The sequence below is a fragment of the Halichondria panicea genome, chromosome 4, assembly GCF_963675165.1.
Source record: "Halichondria panicea chromosome 4, odHalPani1.1, whole genome shotgun sequence".
NCBI lineage: Eukaryota > Metazoa > Porifera > Demospongiae > Suberitida > Halichondriidae > Halichondria > Halichondria panicea.
Genome location: NC_087380.1, coordinates 2,682,316 through 2,701,978, shown reverse-complemented (window position 1 = coordinate 2,701,978; position 19,663 = coordinate 2,682,316). Strand labels below are relative to the sequence as shown.

At 42.0% G+C, this 19,663-nt stretch overlaps 4 protein-coding genes across 7 annotated transcripts in view; all 4 read right to left on the bottom strand.

The window, feature by feature from the left end:
* Nucleotides 1-19: 19 nt before the first annotated feature.
* LOC135335084 (discoidin domain-containing receptor 2-like) overlaps nucleotides 20-19,663 on the bottom strand; it is a 22,786-nt gene continuing 3,142 nt past the window's right edge. The window contains exons 2-12 of the mRNA XM_064530494.1: nucleotides 3,116-3,754; nucleotides 2,861-3,064; nucleotides 2,538-2,728; nucleotides 2,232-2,303; nucleotides 2,056-2,177; nucleotides 1,793-2,006; nucleotides 1,172-1,239; nucleotides 952-1,105; nucleotides 687-896; nucleotides 441-526; nucleotides 20-321 (exon numbers count right to left, since the gene is read on the bottom strand). Coding sequence (XP_064386564.1) covers nucleotides 135-321; nucleotides 441-526; nucleotides 687-896; nucleotides 952-1,105; nucleotides 1,172-1,239; nucleotides 1,793-2,006; nucleotides 2,056-2,177; nucleotides 2,232-2,303; nucleotides 2,538-2,728; nucleotides 2,861-3,064; nucleotides 3,116-3,754 — 2,147 coding nt within the window. The 3' untranslated portion in view covers nucleotides 20-134. The remainder of the gene's footprint in view (nucleotides 322-440; nucleotides 527-686; nucleotides 897-951; nucleotides 1,106-1,171; nucleotides 1,240-1,792; nucleotides 2,007-2,055; nucleotides 2,178-2,231; nucleotides 2,304-2,537; nucleotides 2,729-2,860; nucleotides 3,065-3,115; nucleotides 3,755-19,663) is intronic.
* On the bottom strand, nucleotides 6,842-10,181 carry LOC135335094 (hepatocyte growth factor receptor-like). The gene is made up of 11 exons (XM_064530511.1): nucleotides 10,017-10,181; nucleotides 9,060-9,896; nucleotides 8,705-8,874; nucleotides 8,381-8,449; nucleotides 8,187-8,308; nucleotides 7,916-8,129; nucleotides 7,786-7,853; nucleotides 7,579-7,732; nucleotides 7,315-7,524; nucleotides 7,180-7,265; nucleotides 6,842-7,111 (listed from the first exon to the last, which is right to left on the bottom strand). Exons 1-11 carry the CDS (start codon nucleotides 10,063-10,065, stop codon nucleotides 6,910-6,912), a joined length of 2,181 nt encoding a protein of 726 aa, XP_064386581.1. The 5' UTR covers nucleotides 10,066-10,181; the 3' UTR covers nucleotides 6,842-6,909.
* LOC135335086 (tyrosine-protein kinase Abl-like) lies at nucleotides 10,440-19,140 on the bottom strand. 3 transcript variants are annotated; one of them, XM_064530498.1, is made up of 12 exons: nucleotides 14,029-14,166; nucleotides 13,284-13,916; nucleotides 12,851-13,234; nucleotides 12,526-12,722; nucleotides 12,247-12,318; nucleotides 12,071-12,192; nucleotides 11,808-12,021; nucleotides 11,457-11,524; nucleotides 11,250-11,403; nucleotides 10,991-11,200; nucleotides 10,852-10,937; nucleotides 10,440-10,739 (listed from the first exon to the last, which is right to left on the bottom strand). In XM_064530498.1, the coding sequence occupies exons 1-12, from the start codon at nucleotides 14,054-14,056 to the stop codon at nucleotides 10,553-10,555; spliced, it is 2,355 nt and encodes a 784-aa protein (XP_064386568.1). In that variant the 5' UTR covers nucleotides 14,057-14,166; the 3' UTR covers nucleotides 10,440-10,552. The 3 variants fall into 3 exon arrangements, with proteins under 3 accessions (XP_064386568.1, XP_064386569.1, XP_064386570.1); XM_064530499.1 differs by having other exon boundaries at nucleotides 12,851-13,231; XM_064530500.1 differs by lacking the exons at nucleotides 12,247-12,318; nucleotides 12,526-12,722; nucleotides 12,851-13,234; nucleotides 13,284-13,916; nucleotides 14,029-14,166 and adding exons at nucleotides 16,965-17,036; nucleotides 17,669-17,865; nucleotides 17,976-18,266; nucleotides 18,319-18,939; nucleotides 19,030-19,140 and having other exon boundaries at nucleotides 10,445-10,739.
* The window catches only part of LOC135335083 (probable LIM domain-containing serine/threonine-protein kinase DDB_G0287001), a 22,427-nt gene continuing 17,513 nt past the window's right edge, over nucleotides 14,750-19,663 (bottom strand). For both annotated transcript variants that reach the window (XM_064530492.1, XM_064530493.1), the window contains exons 8-12: nucleotides 15,836-15,903; nucleotides 15,632-15,785; nucleotides 15,376-15,585; nucleotides 15,247-15,332; nucleotides 14,750-15,127 (exon numbers count right to left, since the gene is read on the bottom strand). In XM_064530492.1, coding sequence (XP_064386562.1) covers nucleotides 14,884-15,127; nucleotides 15,247-15,332; nucleotides 15,376-15,585; nucleotides 15,632-15,785; nucleotides 15,836-15,903 — 762 coding nt within the window. In that variant the 3' untranslated portion in view covers nucleotides 14,750-14,883. The remainder of the gene's footprint in view (nucleotides 15,128-15,246; nucleotides 15,333-15,375; nucleotides 15,586-15,631; nucleotides 15,786-15,835; nucleotides 15,904-19,663) is intronic.

The following is a 19,663-nucleotide window of genomic DNA, read 5'->3' as shown; positions in this document are numbered from 1 at the left end:
TTCAACATTGAGCTTCGAGATTCAACGATCATTGCATGGACTAGAGTTCAATTGAGCTTTGAGGTGCAACGATCATTGCATATATAGTGAGGTAAAAAAAAAATGCAGATGCAGTTGCACCTCCATGGAAACAATCAATGTATATATCTCCTTTGCAGCTGAGAGTACATGTTCTCCCCGGCCTCCAGTGGAGCTCCCAATACTCCAGTCAGTGGGTTAGTGGCGGAGTCCTCCTCGGGAATGTTCAAAACTCTCTCTTTATTTCCAACCAGCGTCAACACAGTATCACGAAACACAAGACGTTGGGAGCTCTCAGGATGCCTGTATGCAAAGACAGACTTATATTAGAAACATAGTTTGGCAATGTCGGCTCAGAAACATCATGCATGAGTTCAAGTGCATGCAGATTTTTATAAGACCTGCATGGACAAAAGTTTTACCAGCATAGCATCATGAGCTCGTAGATCATCTTAGGGCAGCCAGGAGGTGGAGGGAGACGCTTGCCAGAATCAATGAGTCGAATAGCCTGCATGTGCAAAAAACATCACTGCATGGAACTGATTATACTTCAGAATGCTTCGTCTCACATATCAATGTGGTCGACTTCACATTCCTCATATAATCCAGAATAGCTGGCGCCCACTTCGTGGGCTGAGCCCTGTAATTATACAATAGCCTGTAAGTACCTCTTGATTAGATATTCCCTCAAACGGCTTGTGCCCAATGCTCCATATCTCATAGAGCAGACACCCGTAGGCCCACACATCACTGGCAGTCGAGTACTTCTTGTAGTGAATGGCCTCAGGGGCTGTCCACTTGACGGGGATCATGCCTCTTACTTGTGAGACGTAGTAGTTTTCATCATTGAGATCTCGAGACATTCCAAAATCAGCCACCTGTTGTGTTGAAATGAATGTAATGTAGCCTACACGTTTGTAATAATTATACCACCTTGCATAGATAATTTGTTGTCACTAGCACATTCCTAGCAGCCATGTCTCTGTGAACAAATCCTTTAGCTGAGAGGTACTGCATCCCAAGAGCAACTTGTTGAGAGAACTTCAGTAACATAGACAATGTGTTGCTCGGCATTAACTGCCCTGGGCTATAAGGGGTGGGGGTGGGGTGATAAATATTGAATATCTAAACTGTAGATTAAATAGAAACTTACTCAGGTCGAAGAGATAATAGAAACTTCCGCAAGTCACCTTTCTTTGCCATTTCCACCACAAGCATTATCTGTGGGAAAAAATTGAATGAGCAAAGTTACAGTGCACAGCATTACAGTACTGAATGGGCCTATGACATGTGATCATGCAGTGAACCTTTATAGTGTAATCAACTGTCAGTGGCGGATCTAGAAAAGTGGCAGGTAGGTGCTGCAAGAGAGGCAAAAAGCCTCCCTCAAAAAATGCGCGCGAAAATCTGGCACCCCTATTTGATGTCATTTTTTCAGTAGGTGCAGTTTGCTAGCATACTGCACTTGTCGAGTCGAGTCGGCACTGCAGTGCAGCTTTTATCACAGCTTTTAAAAGACACTACTGTAATAGATAGGTTTACAGGTACTCAGTTAGCTATATAGTACCAAGTCTGAAAGTGCATGACTTCCATCAGCCAATGAGTGAGACACAATTTGTCCAAGGTCATGGGTGTGCTTGAGCATCCTCTGCTACCTGCTAGATCCGCCCCTGACTGTTGCTGTGCATAAATCTATATTTCTATTTTTGTATTTGTTGGACAAACAAACTTAGCAAGTCAGCAGAGGTAATTTGAGCTAATATCATGCACTCACAGGGTCTCCACTGGTGACTACTCCATGGAGCATGATAACGTTAGGGTGTCTGAACTGAGCCATGATGGCGGCTTCTTGGAGGAACTTGATTTTGTCCTCTTCTGATGTTTTGGTGAGACTCTTGAGTGCCACGTCCACTGGTTGAGTTCCCTGTCTCTTCCACACTCCTTGCTCCACACTGCCAAACTGACCAGACCCAAGGTGACCAGCAATCCTGTATGTAGTGTTGTCGCCAATTTTTCTCCATGAAATACAAAACTTACTTAATGTCTTCTCTGTTCAAGTGTGTCACCCTCCAGGTCTGCAACTGAGCATAGATATCATTCTCTCTAGACGCTGGTTTTTCGTACGGATTTTCTCCGACATAAATGTCCTCTTTCTTGTTCTGTATTCATATTCGTTAACCATACAATGTGCATGTAAACTTGAAAAGTTGTACCTTTTCCAACAGTTTATTGTAGCTGATAGCCGGGGCATCCAGTGGAGACTCATACACAATCTCACAGCCAGTCTGTATAGATGCATTGTATAAAAATACAAATGACTAACAGTATGTCATGACAACGTGTGATTAAGTTAAAGGAATTCATATTAGTTGCATGCATTATACCTTTTTAAGGGCGTGTGATAGATGATACCTATTAAAGCTACACAACATGCACTTATAGGTGTAATGACAACAGTGTCACTATAATATGATACCCTAGACAATTTAGTACATAACTGCACAGCTTTTTGCCCTCACCACTGCACCAAAGGGCCCAACTTCAGCGTAGGTGGTGGGCTCCATTGACCGGTTAGGACTGAACGCCCCCTCAAACTCATACACATGCTCCTGGGACTGTGTGGGCCACTGACTGCCTTGTTGCTGTGGCTGTTCCCGTTTAGCTCTCTCCAAGCTTTCAGCACCAGCTACTGCCGAGTACAACTGGTTGTCTGTAATGTTAATTAAAGGCATTCAAGTGTCCGTAGAATTAAGACAACTATTGAAACTACACCTTTTAGAGATTACACAATCATACGAGAGTTCATATATAATACGAGTACTCTTTTGGGCTTATCACATACCTACTGAGTTGTTGGTCATTGCGTATGATTTCTTGATCTTTTTCAGCCTCTTTGACACAAGAATGATGACTATCACCACGACGGCAGCTATGCTGACCACAACAATGAGCACGACTACCACAGCAATGACGATGGTTGCTACGTTAGAACCATCCATTGTAGTCGAGTCCATGGTAGTCACTCCCATAGTTGCTTCCTCTTCTTCTGTAGAACATAAAGTTTATGTTGATTGTATAGTAAAGACTTATCTATTACCTATGTTTGCCCAGAGGTGAAGAGATCTGCGAGTGCTAGTACTATTATCAGATGCATCTGCATCGAAGGAACTTGGCACAGTAGTAGCACTGCAGCCAGCAGGGGTACTACTGGGCTGTGAATCATGTGTAAAAGTTCTCACAACGTCTTCAGTATCGGGATCAGCTCTACTGACTATATCAAGACGAAAAGTTGTGACACCGCTTGTACTGTCATCAGGGTCAAACACACACGCTCCAAGAACATCACCAGTCGCCATGGCTATTGGTTGTGGTAGGTTAAATGCAGAGCAGGAAAAGTTAGTATTAGTAGCATTATTCAATTCAGCTTCAAGGTCTGTTGCTGACTTTCGTATTGTAATCGGTGAAGAAACTACAGTAAATACAGTCTCATTTGCATTGGTACTTGCTGGTCTGTACACAGCAACTGTAGTCAGGTACTCGTTAGCAACTGGGCCAGTCGATGGTGGTCGATGGAAACAGTAAGAGAGTGAGGTGATCATCCCAGCACATCCAGCACGATTACCACGATCAATGAAGAACTGATTTCGCGCTCTATTCCTGTTATCAGTCCTTGTACTGCCCACACGACCGACTGTACCACACTGCTGTCCAGACACCAGCTGCTGGAGCACCAACACTGCATAGGAATAAATCATCTGTTAATAATTATCAGTAAGAGTTTGCTCAGTCATAGCTACAGAACACTCGTATCTCTGAAGCCAGCTAGCTTCCTCTTTCTGATAGTGACCCTAACAACCCTCGAAGGAGCATCTAGACTACAATCTTCGCAATGAGATTGACGATAATAGTCTAGTAGATCTAGCTAGCCTGATCTGAGAAACTTACAAATACATAAAATTGTAGAAAGTGTACTGCATCTCATCTTGTAGACTTGTATCTTGCTTGCTTATTCTTGTAGTTGTTTGCACAGTAACGAAGTTCTCATCTCTGCATGTGGAATGCAATCTGATTTCCTGGCAGTAGTCGTGCGGCTACCCCACAAGGCATAATAACAGGTGATGATTCAGAATCCAGGCTATATTGGGGCCAGGGTGGGTGTGTGGTGGTAAATATTGAAACTGTAGATTACCTTGAGGTTACTAAAAAAGAGGTAGATAAACGTTAGCGTTTTCAAATTCAAATCTGCCAAAATAGTACACAAAAAACAAACAAAAATCTGATTATGCTAATGTTTATCTACTCTATGCTAATTATTTAGTTAGCATGAATTCTGCATGCATGGAGGTCGTCTCCTGCTGCTAAAAGCAAGAATCACTGGTTCTTAAAACGACCAGTTACACTAAAATATTACAACGATCAGGCATACAGCTAGTGATTCATGATCAGTTTACAGGATAGCGTAGTCATAATCAAGTGTTTCTTCAGTTTGTCTATCTCTCTCAGATGTGCGATATGCCTCATTACTGTCCATTTGAATTTCAGTTCCACTGGTTGCTTCTCCAGATTGCTGACCAGGCGAATCAGCAATGACACTATAGCACACTGCATCAGTGGTCCCATTAATGGCAGCAACTTGCACCTCCCCTCTCACACCATACGCCTCGTTGGACTTCAGGTCCACTTCTTGAAAGTATGTTTCACCCGGCATTTCTATACTTCTTTCATTTCCAGATTTGTGTACACTGTAAGCTTCATTATTTTCCAAAGGTATCGGTTGACAGGAATCGTTGTAATGTGTAGGTCCTGGTACTACCTCATAAGTCACATAAGGGTTTAAATCATTGGGCTGTTAATTGAGTGGGAGTTGTTGATAATTGTCCTGCAATAACAATGCATGCCATAAAAGCAATTGTGCATATAGTGCGAATATTTCAAGGTAATTAATTTTCGATGAACTGCTTAATAAATTGTGTATATACTTCTCGGATGTCAATGCACGTTGTATCTGCCGTTATAGCTGCATGTGTTGTGGAACCATTTTTGTGGAGGATTTTGCTAACCCTCAAAAACAGCGAAAATTAAGCACCTTGAAGATTACGCTATACGGTACATCAATACTTCATGCATTGTCAGGCAATAATTATTATTGCTAGTGAACATTTATGTGCACATCGCACCTAATTATTCATTGGCGTATCCTCTTATCACATCTTTACCTTCTCTAGATTCTGTGACACTATCATAGAGAGGCCCCTCTGCAGTCGATTCCGTAAGAACATTATCGTAGTAGTCTGTGGGAGTGTCTTGGGTCTCGCCGTGAACACCGTAAGCCTCGTTGGACTTTAGACTGATGAAGTGAGGGCTTCTTTCTGTGCATGCATATATATAAGCAATGAATCCACACGTGATAATAATGCTTTCAATCTGACAGATGATCTAATAAATACACTGACAATATAAACACTATAAAAGTGTGACCCACATGCTTATTGTGATAAACAATACCTTACCCATCTCATTGTTGATTCCAGTATCAGTGTTCCCACCAACATTGCCCTCTATTATCTCCTTTTGGGATCTTCCTCTCTTTACCAGAAAAACAGCAACTACTAAAGTCACCACTGCCACGACAATTACTAGCAATAGAAACACCACCACACCTGCTACAACTCCAGTATTATCCGCTGGGGCAAAAGAGACACTAGAAGGCATTGTGGTGATCGAATCATTTCCTGTACTAGTTGTGGCAGAGTTTGTTAGTGGCACCTCATTTGAGAGAGTAATCTCTATTGTGCCTGTTGAGTTTTCAGTCTCTTTCATGCTGTCAGTAGCTATGGGAAGATCTGTCGAGGAGGGTGGTGTTGTGCCCATAGTCGTGGGGTTGGTTTGAGGTTCAGTTGTTGGGAGAGGAGCTGTAAAACACAAATGGTCAATCATAATTATGTTTGAATGGCTTGTCACTTACTTATGTTGGCATGGATGTGTAAAACTCTGTCGTCTGCTATATATTAAGAGAACTAACTGCTACTGGACTTGGGACGGACATGTCTCCATAGCCAGTGTTACCGGTGGACATAAGAAAACGATCTTCTCCTGCATTTTGGCTAACCATGTCTATTGGTAGTCTGTTAGTATAATCATTCCCAAGTATTCTGACAGATTCAGCATTGTCTGGAGGGTCGTAAATGCAAACACCAATCACATCGCCAGCCTGCACTAGAATATCATTTACCGAAAAAGTTCTACAGGCAAATGTGCCAAACAAGCCAAGGTTAGAATTAGCCACAGTTCTGCCTGTAGTGAATGCTTCTGATACACTTATATATTCTGCACTGCTTCTTTTGAACACAGCGAAGGTGAAGTCATACGATGCAGCCAATGGAGTTGAGCGATAGTAGCAGAAATTAAATTCAGTTATTGTCCCGTCGCATTGAGCTGGATCTTGAGTGTTGAGGTAGAAACTATGTTCTCTGTTGGCTACTAACTCTGTAGAAGAATCAGTTCCAACAAGACAACTTTGCCCATGGATTGTGAGCACCTCAAGGGCTGAAGAATAACAGAGTATAAAAGGAATAAACCACTGGCTAAGTTTTATAGTCTATGGTAGATCTACACTGAACAAACAGATCTACACTGAACAAACAAGATGACTCACCTATATAAAAGCAGATGGTTACTGTCCACTGAGCAAGACCTGATGACTTACTCATCTTACAAGTAGTCTAAGATAGATCTACAAGACTACATAGATATAGTCTAGCTCTTAAACTAAAAATGCACTGTAGACTGCAGACTACTGCATATAGTTAATAATGTATAGAGATCTTGTGACCATTTAATGTTTTTTGCAAAAGGGGTGGAGCTGGTGTGAAGTTTGGTGCACAATAAAAATTAAACAGTTAATACACTTCTACTGTATCTGTTCTGCAGCTGAGAGTACATGTTCTTCCCGGCCTCCAGTGGAGCTCCCAATACTCCAGCCAGTAGGTTAGTGGAGGAGTCCTCCTCGGGAATGTTCAGGACCATCTTCTCACTGCCAACCAGCATCAGCACAATGTCACGAAAACCAGGACGTTGGGAACTCTCAGAATGCCTACATGTATACAAACACACACGCACAAAATATTGTTATGCAGACACCCAAAAGATTGCAAAACTTACCAGCAATGCATCATAAGCTGATAGATTATTTTTGAGCAGCCAGGAGGTGGAGATAGACGTTGACCAGAGTCCACCAATTGAATAGTCTAAGAAAAGGTGTCAATAAATATTAGGTATTATTTTCAGAGGATATACCTCAAGGTTTTCAAAATTTTCAAACGGCTTGTGTCCCAGACTCCATATCTCATAGAGCAGACACCCGTAGGCCCACACATCACTGGCAGTCGAGTACTTTTTGTAGTGAAGGGCCTCAGGGGCTGTCCACTTGACGGGGATCATGCCTCTTGCTTGTGAGACGTAGTAGTTCTCATCATTGAGATCTCGGGACATTCCAAAATCAGCAACCTATTTTCACAAAATTGTCATAGGCAAGTAATCACATGAATTTGTTTTACTCACTTTGCACATGTTGTTTTGAGTAACTAGCACATTCCTAGCAGCCAAGTCTCTGTGCACAAATCCTTTAGCTGAGAGGTACTGCATCCCAAGAGCCACTTGTTGAGAGAACTTCAGTAACATTGATGAAGTACTCCCAGGAAGAAGCTGGCCAGGACTGTACATAAACAAACATTCATGGCGATCGTATTCTTTAGTATAGTAACTTACTCAGGCCTTAGAGACCGTAGGAGGTTACGAAGATCACCTCTTTTAGCCAACTCAACGACTAGTCTTATCTAATTAGGAGGGAAAATTTTTTTTATAGAGGGATGGTATATTAGAATGCAACATTTCTTACAGGGTGTTGTTCGCTGATTACTCCATGGAGCATGATGATATTAGGGTGTCTGAACTGAGCCATGATGGCGGCTTCTTGGAGGAACTTGACTTTATCCTCCTCTGATGTTTTGGTGAGACTCTTGAGTGCCACGTCCACTGGTTGAGTTCCCTGTCTCTTCCACACTCCTTGCTCCACACTGCCAAACTGACCAGACCTAAGGTGACCAGCAATCCTGCATAATGAATATCACACATACTAGATTACATGACAGGTTTCTTCTGTGACTCACTTCACATCTCCAGATGTTATAGTGGAGATTCCCCAGCTGCTAAATTGCTCATATATGTGATCTTCACTTTCAGCTGGCACTTCATATGGATTCTCGTATCCGTAGATATCTTCTAGTCTATTCTAAAATGCAAAAAAACACAGTACATCACCCATATTCGAATACTGTGTGATTGTTTTAACTTTAAACTATACCTTTTCCATGAGTTTGACAAAACTGATTGATTTAGCATCCAGTGGCGACTCATACACATTTTCATCGACCTATAATATCACGTAGGTGTGGTAAAACCATTATGTGGTAGCCAAGGACATGACACCGTATTATGGCTTTAGTATAGACAACAGTTGAAACCATAATATGCAAAATCGAATTGCACTTAGTGGGTACACACATGAGCTGTACACACCGTGCAAACATCCTCCCCACATGATGCACTACAATAAATGTTTTGATACTAAATTACATTTTCCTGTGTCATTTCCTGGTCTGTTGGAAAGCTACTAACACACACTCACCACTTCATTGAACGGTCCAATCTCAGCATAGTAGCTGCTACTTAACTCCATCATCTTGTTACTCTCGGTTAGCTCGTAAAAATGCTCCTGAGACACCTCGTAGTAGTCTTCACTTTCTTTCCTATTGTTTGCTGACTCCTTCCCACCATCAACGGCATACACCATGTTATCTGACATCATGTAGGTGAAAGTTAACAGGATAAAATTGCTTTGTTTAATGTCAATACACATGAATTATCAGGTCTAATACGTATAGTCGCTAGACAATACATGTTAAGTAAACGAATGATCAATTTAACTCTACAGTGACTATACGAGGATGACAATGCTTCAGAGCAAATTTTGCACAACTCACCAATACCAAGTGCTACATCTTGACGAGGATGTGTGGAGACCGTGTATGAGCTCGTAGGCCTGTTTCGTTTTTGTTTGCCTTTCCAAACAATCACAATCACAGTAACAGTTGCAATCAAACCAGCTAGAACAAGCAAAACTACCACCACGGCAGCAGCTGTTGGGCCAGCTGCACTGCTAGGAGAGTTTGGAGCTGTGGTATCAGTTGCACTAGTTCGAATTTCTTCATCCGTTGTCATGGTAGGAGAATTAGTAGTTATCGCTACCTCATCTGTAGTTGTTGCTAGTTCAGAAATATCATTCGACACCACCATTGCATTAATGTAAAGAGTTCCAGTTACTGTATTACCAGATACTGATACACTAGTAGGTACTGCAGTTTCGCTACATTGAGAGCGAGATGGCTGTGATATTCTTCGTAGTCTGTCTGTTCCTCTTCCAACTAGATCGAGTCGAAACATATTCCTGTCAGAGGGATTAACAACACAAGCTCCAAATACATCACCAGTCTCCACGGACACTCGTTGCTTAAGAGTGACAGTGGAGCAAGCAAAATCAATCTCACTGATTTCTTCTTGAGTCTGTCTGGCTTGAAATACCTCCGACACAGGATTATAAGCAGTACCTCGAGAATTCAGTCGATACACAGCAAACGTAGCTACGTAGCCATCAAATTGTCGTCGTGATGGCCTGTAATAGCAATAGGAGAAGGAATTGATGGTTCCATTACAGCTCACTGGTCTCGCAGAGTTCAGGTAAAATGCGTTGTTTGTCCTTGCATTTGTTTCAGTAAATACAGTCGCTCCAACATCACACTGACCAGATACATAATGGAGCACTGAAAAACAGAGCAAAACTACTGTTATAGCTATTAAATGATACTGATCTGCATCTGGGTATCTAGATCTACACATGCATGCATGCACATCAGCAATTGAATAGCTATGAATTCACCCACCAGCATAGAACAGAAGTTGAACACATTCCAATATACACCGTTTCTGCATCTTTTGAAGAAGGTTTTCCTTTTCCTAGATCCTGTACTTTTAGTCTATAGTCTCACAGCTTAGATCTAGCTAAGATCTACCTCAACATTCAATTAATTCAACATTGATCTTTGAGGTTCAACGATCATTGTATGTATATAACATGATCAACATTGAGCTTTGAGGTGCAACGATCATTGCATCAATTACTTACCGTAAGTTTCGTGGGGTAAAAAATTTGTTCAACTCGAGAAAAGGTGGTTTTCGTGAGTAAAAATTTTGTTTAATCTCGTGGCTGCACAGCATTCCTACCAGAGTTCGATAAGCCACGCCTACGTTAAAATTTCGTAGAGGTCAGCCTGCCCACGAATATTTTACCCCACAGAAATTACCCGCTATACGGTAGTGACAGAAGGTCAAAAAGTGGAAAAAGTTGTAAAAATATTCAATTTCAATTGATAATCCATGCATCAGAGTTGCAGGTGCAGTTGCACCTCTATGGAAATAATTAATGTATATATCTCCTTTGCAGCTGAGAGTACATGTTCTCCCCGGCCTCCAGTGGAGCTCCCAATACTCCAGCCAGTGGGTTAGTGGAGAAGTCCTCCTCGGGAATTTTCAAAACTCTCTCTTTATTTCCAACCAGTGTCAACACAATATCACGAAATACAAGACGTTGGGAGCTCTCAGGATGCCTGTGTGCAAAGACAGACTTATATTAGCAAATGGTGCAATGCCAGCTCAGAAACATCATGCATCAGTGCAGATTTTTACTGATATATAGACCTGCATGGACAAAAGTTTTACCAGCATAGTATCATGAGCTCGTAGATCATCTTAGGGCAGCCAGGAGGTGGAGAGAGACGCTTGCCCGAATCAATGAGTCGAATAGCCTGCATGTGCAAAAAACATTAATGAGGAACTAATTAATAGCCTGTACGTATACCTCTTGATTAGATATTCCCTTAAACGGCTTGTGCCCAATGCTCCATATCTCATAGAGCAGACACCCGTAGGCCCACACATCACTGGTAGTCGAGTACTTTTTGTAGTGAATGGCCTCAGGGGCTGTCCACTTGACGGGGATCTTGTCCGTTCCTTGTGAGACATAGTAGTTCTCATCAGCAAGATCTCGGGACATTCCGAAATCAGCAACCTATGTGTATAAATGAAAGTGAGTGTTTTTACAGCTAAAAATTAATAACCTTGCACATGTTATTTGTTGTCACTAGCACATTTCTAGCAGCCAGGTCTCTGTGCACAAATCCTTTAGCTGAGAGGTACTGCATCCCAAAAGCAACTTGTTGAGAGAACTTCAGTAACATTGAAAAAGTGTTGCTAGGCATTAACTGTCCCGGGCTATGGGGTGGTGGAGGGTGAGGTGGTATATTTAACTGTAAATTAATGCTTACTCAGGTCGAAGAGATAAGAGAAATTGTCGCAAATCACCTTTCTGCGCCATTTCTACCACAAGCATCATCTGCAGGCACACGAATTGCATTTTTATTATTGAAATGAAGTGTCCTGGGCATACTAAAATGGTCGCATATATATAGCACAAAAAGCATGCTATATGCGACTGTTTTAGTGTGCTCACCCGCACCGCAGTGCATCATAAGTAATATAATATAATTCAGTGTAATCAAATGTTGCCAAGCAGCATGCTGTAATCAATAACTGTGCATTCTGGTCCTAATTTGTTGGATAAACAAACTTATTATTATAGCAGCTAAGGTCATTTGAGCTATCTGCCATGCACTCACTGGGTCTCCACTGGTGACTACTCCATGCAGCATGATAACATTAGGATGTCTGAACTGAGCCATGATGGCGGCTTCTTGGAGGAACTTGATTTTGTTCTCCTCTGATGTTTTGGTGAGACTCTTGAGTGCTACGTCCACTGGTTGAGTTCCCTGTCTCTTCCACACTCCTTGCTCCACACTGCCAAACTGACCAGACCCAAGGTGACCAGCAATCCTGTATACAGTGTTGGTTGTCAATATCATTTCACTGGAACAAAACTTACTTAATGTCTTCTCTGTTCAAGTGTGTCACCCTCCAGGTCTGCAACTGAGCATAGATATCGTTCTCTCTAGATGCTGGTGTTTCGTACGGATTTTCTCCAACATAAATGTCCTCTTTCTTGTTCTGTATTCATATTCGTTAACCATATAATGTGCATGTAAACTTGAAAGGTTGTACCTTTTCCAACAGTTTATTGTAGCTGATAGCTGGGGCATCCAGTGGAGACTCGTACACAATCTCACAACCATTCTGTATAGATGCATTGTATGAAATACTGACAGCATGTGAGGAATTCATTATTTGCATGCATTATACCTTTTTAAGGGCGCGTGATAGATCGAATTCATAATGATACCTATTAAAGCTACACCACATGCACTTAGGTGTAATGACACCAGTGTCACTATAATATGATAGATACCCTAGACACATAACTGTATAGCTTTTTGCCCTCACCACTGCACCAAAGGGCCCAACTTCAGCATAGGTGTTGGACTCCATTGAGCGGGTAGGACTGTATGCGCCCTCAAACTCATACACATGCTCCTGGGACTGTGTGGGCCACTGACTGCCTTGCTGCTGTGGCTGTGGCTGTTCCCGTTTAGCTCTCTCTAAGCTTTCAGCATTAGCCACTGCCGAGTACAACTGGTAGTCTATAATATTAAAAGTATTCAAGTGTCCGGAGAATTATGACAACCCATTGATACTACACCTTTTAGAGAGTACAATCATACGAGAGTCATGTATATAATACCGATACTGTTTTGGACTTATCACATACCTACTGAGTTGTTGGTCATTGCGTATGATTTCTTGACCTTTTCCTTTTTCAGTCTCTTTGACACCAGAACAATGACTATCACCACGATGGTAGCTAGACTGACCACAATAATGAGCACAACTATCACAGCAATGGCTACGTTGGAACCACCTCCCCCACCACCAATGGATTGTGCAGTGGTGGCATCAGGGTTGCTCGTCCCTCGGTTTGTGGTTGCAGTGGTAGAGTCCCCATCAGTCATCAGTGGACCACTTGCTGTGGTCATGTCAGTTGTGCCGTCTTCGGGAGTGGTGGTGTCTGCAGTCAGTTCAGGTGTAGTTGTGGAAGGTGTAGCTTTCATTGTAGTTGAGTCCATGGTAGTCACCCCCATAGTTGCTTCCTCTTCTAGAACATAAAGTTTATGTTGATTGTATAGTAAAGACTTAACTAATACCTATGTTTGCCCAGATGTGAAGAGATCTGCGAGCACTAGTACTATTCTCAGATGCACTTCCATCAAAGGAACCTGGCACAGTAGTAGCACTGCAGCCGGTAGGGATACTGGGGTGTGTAAAAGTTCTCACAACGTCTTCAGTATTGGGATCAGCTCTACTGACTATATCAAGACGATAGGTAGTGACACCACTTGTAGTGTCATCAGGGTCAAACACACACGCTCCAAGAACATCACCAGTCGCCATGGGCACTGGTTGTGGTAGGTTAAATACAGAGCAGGCAAAGGCAAAGTTTGTATTAGTAGCAGCGTTTAATTCAGCTTCAAGGTCTGTTGCTGATTTTAGTATTGTGATTGGTGAAGAAACAACAGTAAATACTTCCTCATTTGCATTGGTGCTCGCTGGTCTGTACACAGCAACTGTAGTCAGGTATTCGTTAGCAACTGGAGCAGTCAATGGTGGTCGATGGAAACAGTAAGAGAGTGAGGTGATCATCCCAGCACACCCAGCACGATTACCACGATCAATAAAGAACTGATTTCGTGCTCTATTCCTGTTATCAGTTCTCATCCTACCTACACGACCGACTGTACCACACTGCTGTCCAGACACCAGCTGCTGGAGCACTAACACTGCATAGGAATAAATCATCTGTTAATAATTATAGAGTTTGCTCAGTTATATATAGCTACAGAACACTCGTATCTCTGAAGCCAAGCTTCCTCTTTCTGATAGTAAACTTACAAATACATAAAATTCTACTGCATCTCATCTTGTAGACTTGTATTTTGCTTCTTCTGGTAGATTATATACTTGTTTGTACAGTAATAAGTAAAGTATATTAAATGTCTGCATTGGAATGCAATCTAGTTTAGATTGATTTCCTGTCATGTGCAAAAGGGGGTGGAAGTGGTAAAAAAGCAGTCGTGCTCGAGGCGTAACCGCACGACAGGTGCGCTTGCATCGATCATCACCCGTTATTAACGGGTGATGATCGATGCAAGCGCACCTTGCGCGCTACGATGTGCTAATGCCTCTCGCCATGTTTTGCTTTGCTCACAAAGTATTAGGTATTAGAGTGTTATAGTTATATCACTAGTATAATATGGTTATTATGATTAGAAGAGGTATTAGTTTGCTTTGTACATGTATATGATTTATGTTTATAATAATTATGCTGCTGTCTGCAATTATATTGTTGACAATGAACTCACAGTGACACAGACATTATAGAAGAGGAGCATAACCATTGACGCACGCCATTCTAGCTAAGCTAGGCCACTTCATTGGGGCGGCGATAAAATCAAGCTAATTTGGTGGGTTGGGCTGACCTTTTAAACAACTGAAGTGTGGCTTTTCCAGTTTTGCGATGAGTACAGTGATTAGCAGATGGGGTAAAAAAACATTGAACGGTGTAAGTAAAAATTACTTTTGCTTTCAGTGTGCACTGTATTGCCAGTAAATACGTTAAAGTCAGCTTGCCCACAAAAATAAAGAATTTTTACCGTGATAGGTAGACCTAGGTACATGGGGGGGGGTATATCAGCAAAATAACAATAAAAAAAAACATTTACTATTAGAACACTGTTTCAATCAGTCTCAATCAATATCGAAATAATCTCCATCAGTTTCAGATGCAGTTGCAGCTCCATGGAAATAATCAATGTATCTGTTCTGCAGCTGAGAGTACATGTTCTTCCCGGCCTCCAGTGGAGCTCCCAATACTCCAGCCAGTGGGTTAGTGGAGGAGTCTTCCTCGGGAATGCTCAGGACCATCTTTTCGCTTCCAACAAGAGTGAGCACGACATCACGGAACACAAGACGTTGAGAGCTCTCAGGATGCCTGAAACAAGCGACAGTATTAACATGACTGTATGCAAATGGTCCATGGCTCAGCAACATCAATGCTTAAAAGTATTATTTGAGCATGCACATTTCTCTACCAGGACAAAATCGAGTTACCAGCATAGTATCATGAGCTCGAAGATCATCTTAGGGCAGCCAGGAGGTGGAGAGAGACGCTTGCCAGAATCAATGAGTCGAATGGACTGCACGTGTGAATAAATAAAAACATTTTAATAGCATCTGTACCTCTTGATTAGACATTCCCTCAAACGGCTTGTGCCCAATGCTCCATATTTCAAAGAGCAGACACCCGTAGGCCCACACATCACTGGCAGTCGAATACTTTTTGTAGTGAAGGGCCTCCGGGGCTGTCCACTTGACGGGAATCATGCCTCTTGCTTGTGAGACATAGTAGTTCTCATCATTGAGATCTCGGGACAAGCCAAAGTCAGCAACCTGTTGTGAAAGTTGTTTATTGGTGAATTGTGTTTATAAAACACACCTTGCATGTGCTATTTGTTGTCAATAGCACATTTCTAGCAGCCAGGTCTCTGTGCACAAATCCTTTAGCTGAGAGGTACTGCATCCCAAGAGCCACTTGTTGAGAGAACTTCAGTAACATTGACAAAGTGTTGCTAGGCATTAACTGTCCCGGGCTATAGGGGATGGGAGCGTGTTTAAGTATAGTCATAATGACAGAACTTACTCGGGTCGAAGAGATAGGAGAAATTGTCGCAAGTCACCTTTCTTTGCCATTTCCACCACAATCATTATCTGCGAGCACACACATTGCATAAATGTGTGTATAATTATACAGCATTAACGCGCTAAAGGTGTCGGCAATCATTCTCCCTATGCTCTGCAATCCAATCCAATGTATTAGCAAGGGCGTATGAAGAGAAGAGGGCATGCAACTACAATCTATCGTATTATAAATGGGCGGGGTTTATGTCTAAAAATAGTAAAGAATGTATTGCACGTGCACTTTATACTCTGACTAGCCTTTATTCCCTAGTGGGCGGTTGGCAAAATCATGCCTAAATGTAGCATATCCTGCTGACTCATCAATAATACAACGCATACACAGTATACATTTTAGTTGCATGCCCTCTTCTCTTCATACGTCCTTGGTATTAGTACATGTTTTTGTCTCTTTATACAACATTACAGTGCTGACGCGGTCTGCTGTTAGCTATGTCCGTGGAACAATTTAGTTGAGGATTGCTATAACTGAAAACAGCAAATTAATCACCTCGAAAATTTTCCGCTATATATACTGTAATCAATGGTGTTTCTTGCGCTAATTTATTGCTTATCTAGAAGAGGTAATGCACTCACTGGGTTTCCACTGGTGACTACTCCATGAAGCATGATAACGTTAGGGTGTCTGAACTGAGCCATGATGGCGGCTTCTTGGAGGAACTTGACTTTGTCCTCCTCTGATGTTTTGGTGAGACTCTTGAGTGCCACGTCCACTGGTTGAGTGCCCTGCCTCTTCCACACTCCTTGCTCCACACTGCCAAACTGACCAGACCCAAGATGACCAGCAATCCTGCATGTAGTTTTGTCTTTTGTTATCAATATTTTCAATGACTTCTTAACGTACGTCTTCTGTTCAAGTCAATATTTTCAATGACTTACTTAACGTCTTCTCTGCTCAAGTGTGTCACCCTCCAGGTCTGCAACTGAGCATTAGATATCGTTCTCTATAGATGCTGGTGTTTCGTATGGATTTTCTCCGACATAAATGTCCTCTTCCTTGTTCTGTATTCAGAAATAGTACTGAATCATGCAGTTCAATCCATACAATGTACACACGAAAGTTGTATACATACCTTTTCCAACAGTTTATTGTAGCTGATAGCCGGAGCATCCAGTGGAGACTCATACACAATCTCACCATCATTCTGTATAAGTGCATGCAATGGCATAAAACTGTTGTTGTCAGTGTTTCAGCTATACATTTTACCATAATGGTGTTGTGTACCTGTACTGAAGCACTTCAAACAGGAAGCTACACTCCTATTTAGGCTTCTCTACATGAATAGCTAGTAACGGGTAATTTAATTAGTCGATACAATGTCATTATTTTTATACATTGATGTTTATGATTTTGGTATTGGTGGGGCGATGCAATGTTTAGAAGTGAAGTTCAATCACATGGTTCAATGATTGTTAATTAAGCAAAAATAATAACCGAACTCAGCATGTTTGTGCTCGTTTCTCGCTTGATGTTGTCTGGCCTTAACATTACAAAAATATCACGTGACAGGCCCTTTTACGCTATAGACATTGCAGTTGCAGTAAATACCTGTACCAGTCATGCAACCACATAAGGGCCTAAATAAAGCCATAAATTGACCACACTCGAAGCAAATAAGACATTAGTATGCATGCTGTGTACATTATACTCTTTTTAAGGGCGTGTTAACAAAATTCATAACGCTTCACCATACTTGGATGAACTAATAAGTACACTATTGAGTGGTGGTACACTAACAATGGTATCCTAAGACAATAATGCTATAAGTGCACTCACCAGTGCACCAAAGGGCCCTACTTCAGCATAGGTGTTGGACTCCATTGACCGGGTAGGACTCAACGCTCCTTCAAACTCATACACATGCTCCTGGGACTGTGTGGGCCACTGACTGCCTTGTTGCTGTGGCTGTGGCTGTTCCCGTTTAGCTCTCTCTAAGCTTTCAGCACCAGCCACTGCCGAGTACAACTGGTTGTCTGTGAAATTTGAAATTATAATCTTACACAAAGGACATTAAGGAAGAAAGGTATCGAGGTCTCTTTGGTATTATACTAGAGGTACGTACATACAATACTGGTACACTTACCCACGGAGTTCGTGGTCATTTCATAAGATTTCTCTTTTTTCAGCCTCTTTGACACCAGAACGATGACTATCACCATGACGGCAGCTAGGCTAACTATAACAATGAGTACAACTACCACAGCAATGGCAATGGTTGCTACGTTAGAACCACCTCCCCCACCACCAATGGGTTGTGCAGTGGTGGCATCAGGGTTGCTCGTTGTCCCTCGGTTTGTGGTGGCAGTAGTAGAGTCCCCATCAGTAATCAGTGGACCAGGTTCTTCAGTTGTAGTTGCTTCAGTTGTAGCCTGTTCTGTTAATGGGTGTGTTCAGTGAAGGTAATAAAAAATCATTTTTAAACTTACCTATGTTTGCCCAGAGGTGAAGAGATTCGTCAGTGCTCGCTCTATTATCAACATCAGAGTCACCTCCATCAAAGGAACCTGGCACAGTATTGGTATTGCAGCCAGCAGGAATACTACTGGGCTGTGCATTATGTGTATCTGTTCTCACAAGGTTTTCACTACCACCAGCAGCTCTACTGACTATATCAAGACGGTAGGTAGTGTCATCAAGGTCAAACACACACGCTCCAAGAACATCACCAGTCTTCATGGGTACTGGTTGTGGTAGGTTAAATACAGAGCAGGCAAAGTCAGCATTGTTTAATTCAGCTTCAAGGTCTGTTTTTGACTTTTGTATTGTGATCGGTGAAGAAACAACAGTAAATACATTCTCATTTGTATTGTTACTCGCTGGTCTGTACACAGCAACTGTAGTCAAGTATTCGGTAGAAACTGGATCAGTCAATAGTGGTCGATGGAAACAGTAAGAGAGTGAGGTGATCATCCCAGCACATCCAGCACGATTACCACGATCAATGTAGAACTGATCCCGTGTTCTAATCCTATTATCAGTCCTTGTACTGCCCACACGACCGACTGTACCACATTGCTGTCCAGACACCATCTGCTGGAGCACCAACACTGCATAGGTAAATCATTCATGATCATTAAACTAGATTTAGCTAAAGTTTACTCAAGACCAATCTACTACTCTACATAGCAGACACTTACAAGAACATAGTACTGACAGTGTGCTGTTTCTCATCTTGTCCCTTGCTTCAGTATGATCTTGTTTTCTGCTGGTACATGGTCTGGTCTGGTTTTTGCTGTTGCAAGGGTTAACCGTTGCAAGGGAATGGCTGTGGAATGCAATTAACACAATGATTTCCTGTCATGGCATGCATCAAAAGGGGGTGGATGTGGCTTGTATACAACAATAATGAACACTTTCCTCAAATCACTTGCACTATAAATTTAGTTTACAGAATAGTATAAATCATATAGTCAAGAGAGTTTCCTCTGTTTGTTTATCTCTGTCAGATGACAGATGTGCTATAATTATTCCTCCATTTGAACTTCAGCTCCAGTGGTTGCTTCTCCAGATTGCTGACCAGGTGAGTCAATGACACTATAGCACACTGCATCAGTGGTCCCATTAATGGCAGCAACTTGCACCTCCCCTCTCACACCATACGCCTCGTTGGACTTCAGGTCAACTTCCTGCGAATATGTTTTACTCGACATTTACTTCTTTCATTTCCATTTTTGTGTACACTTAAAGGTATCGGCTGACAAGGATCATTGTTAGCGTGTAGGTCCTGGTACTTCCTTACAAGTCACATCATTGGGTTGTTGAGTGTTTCCT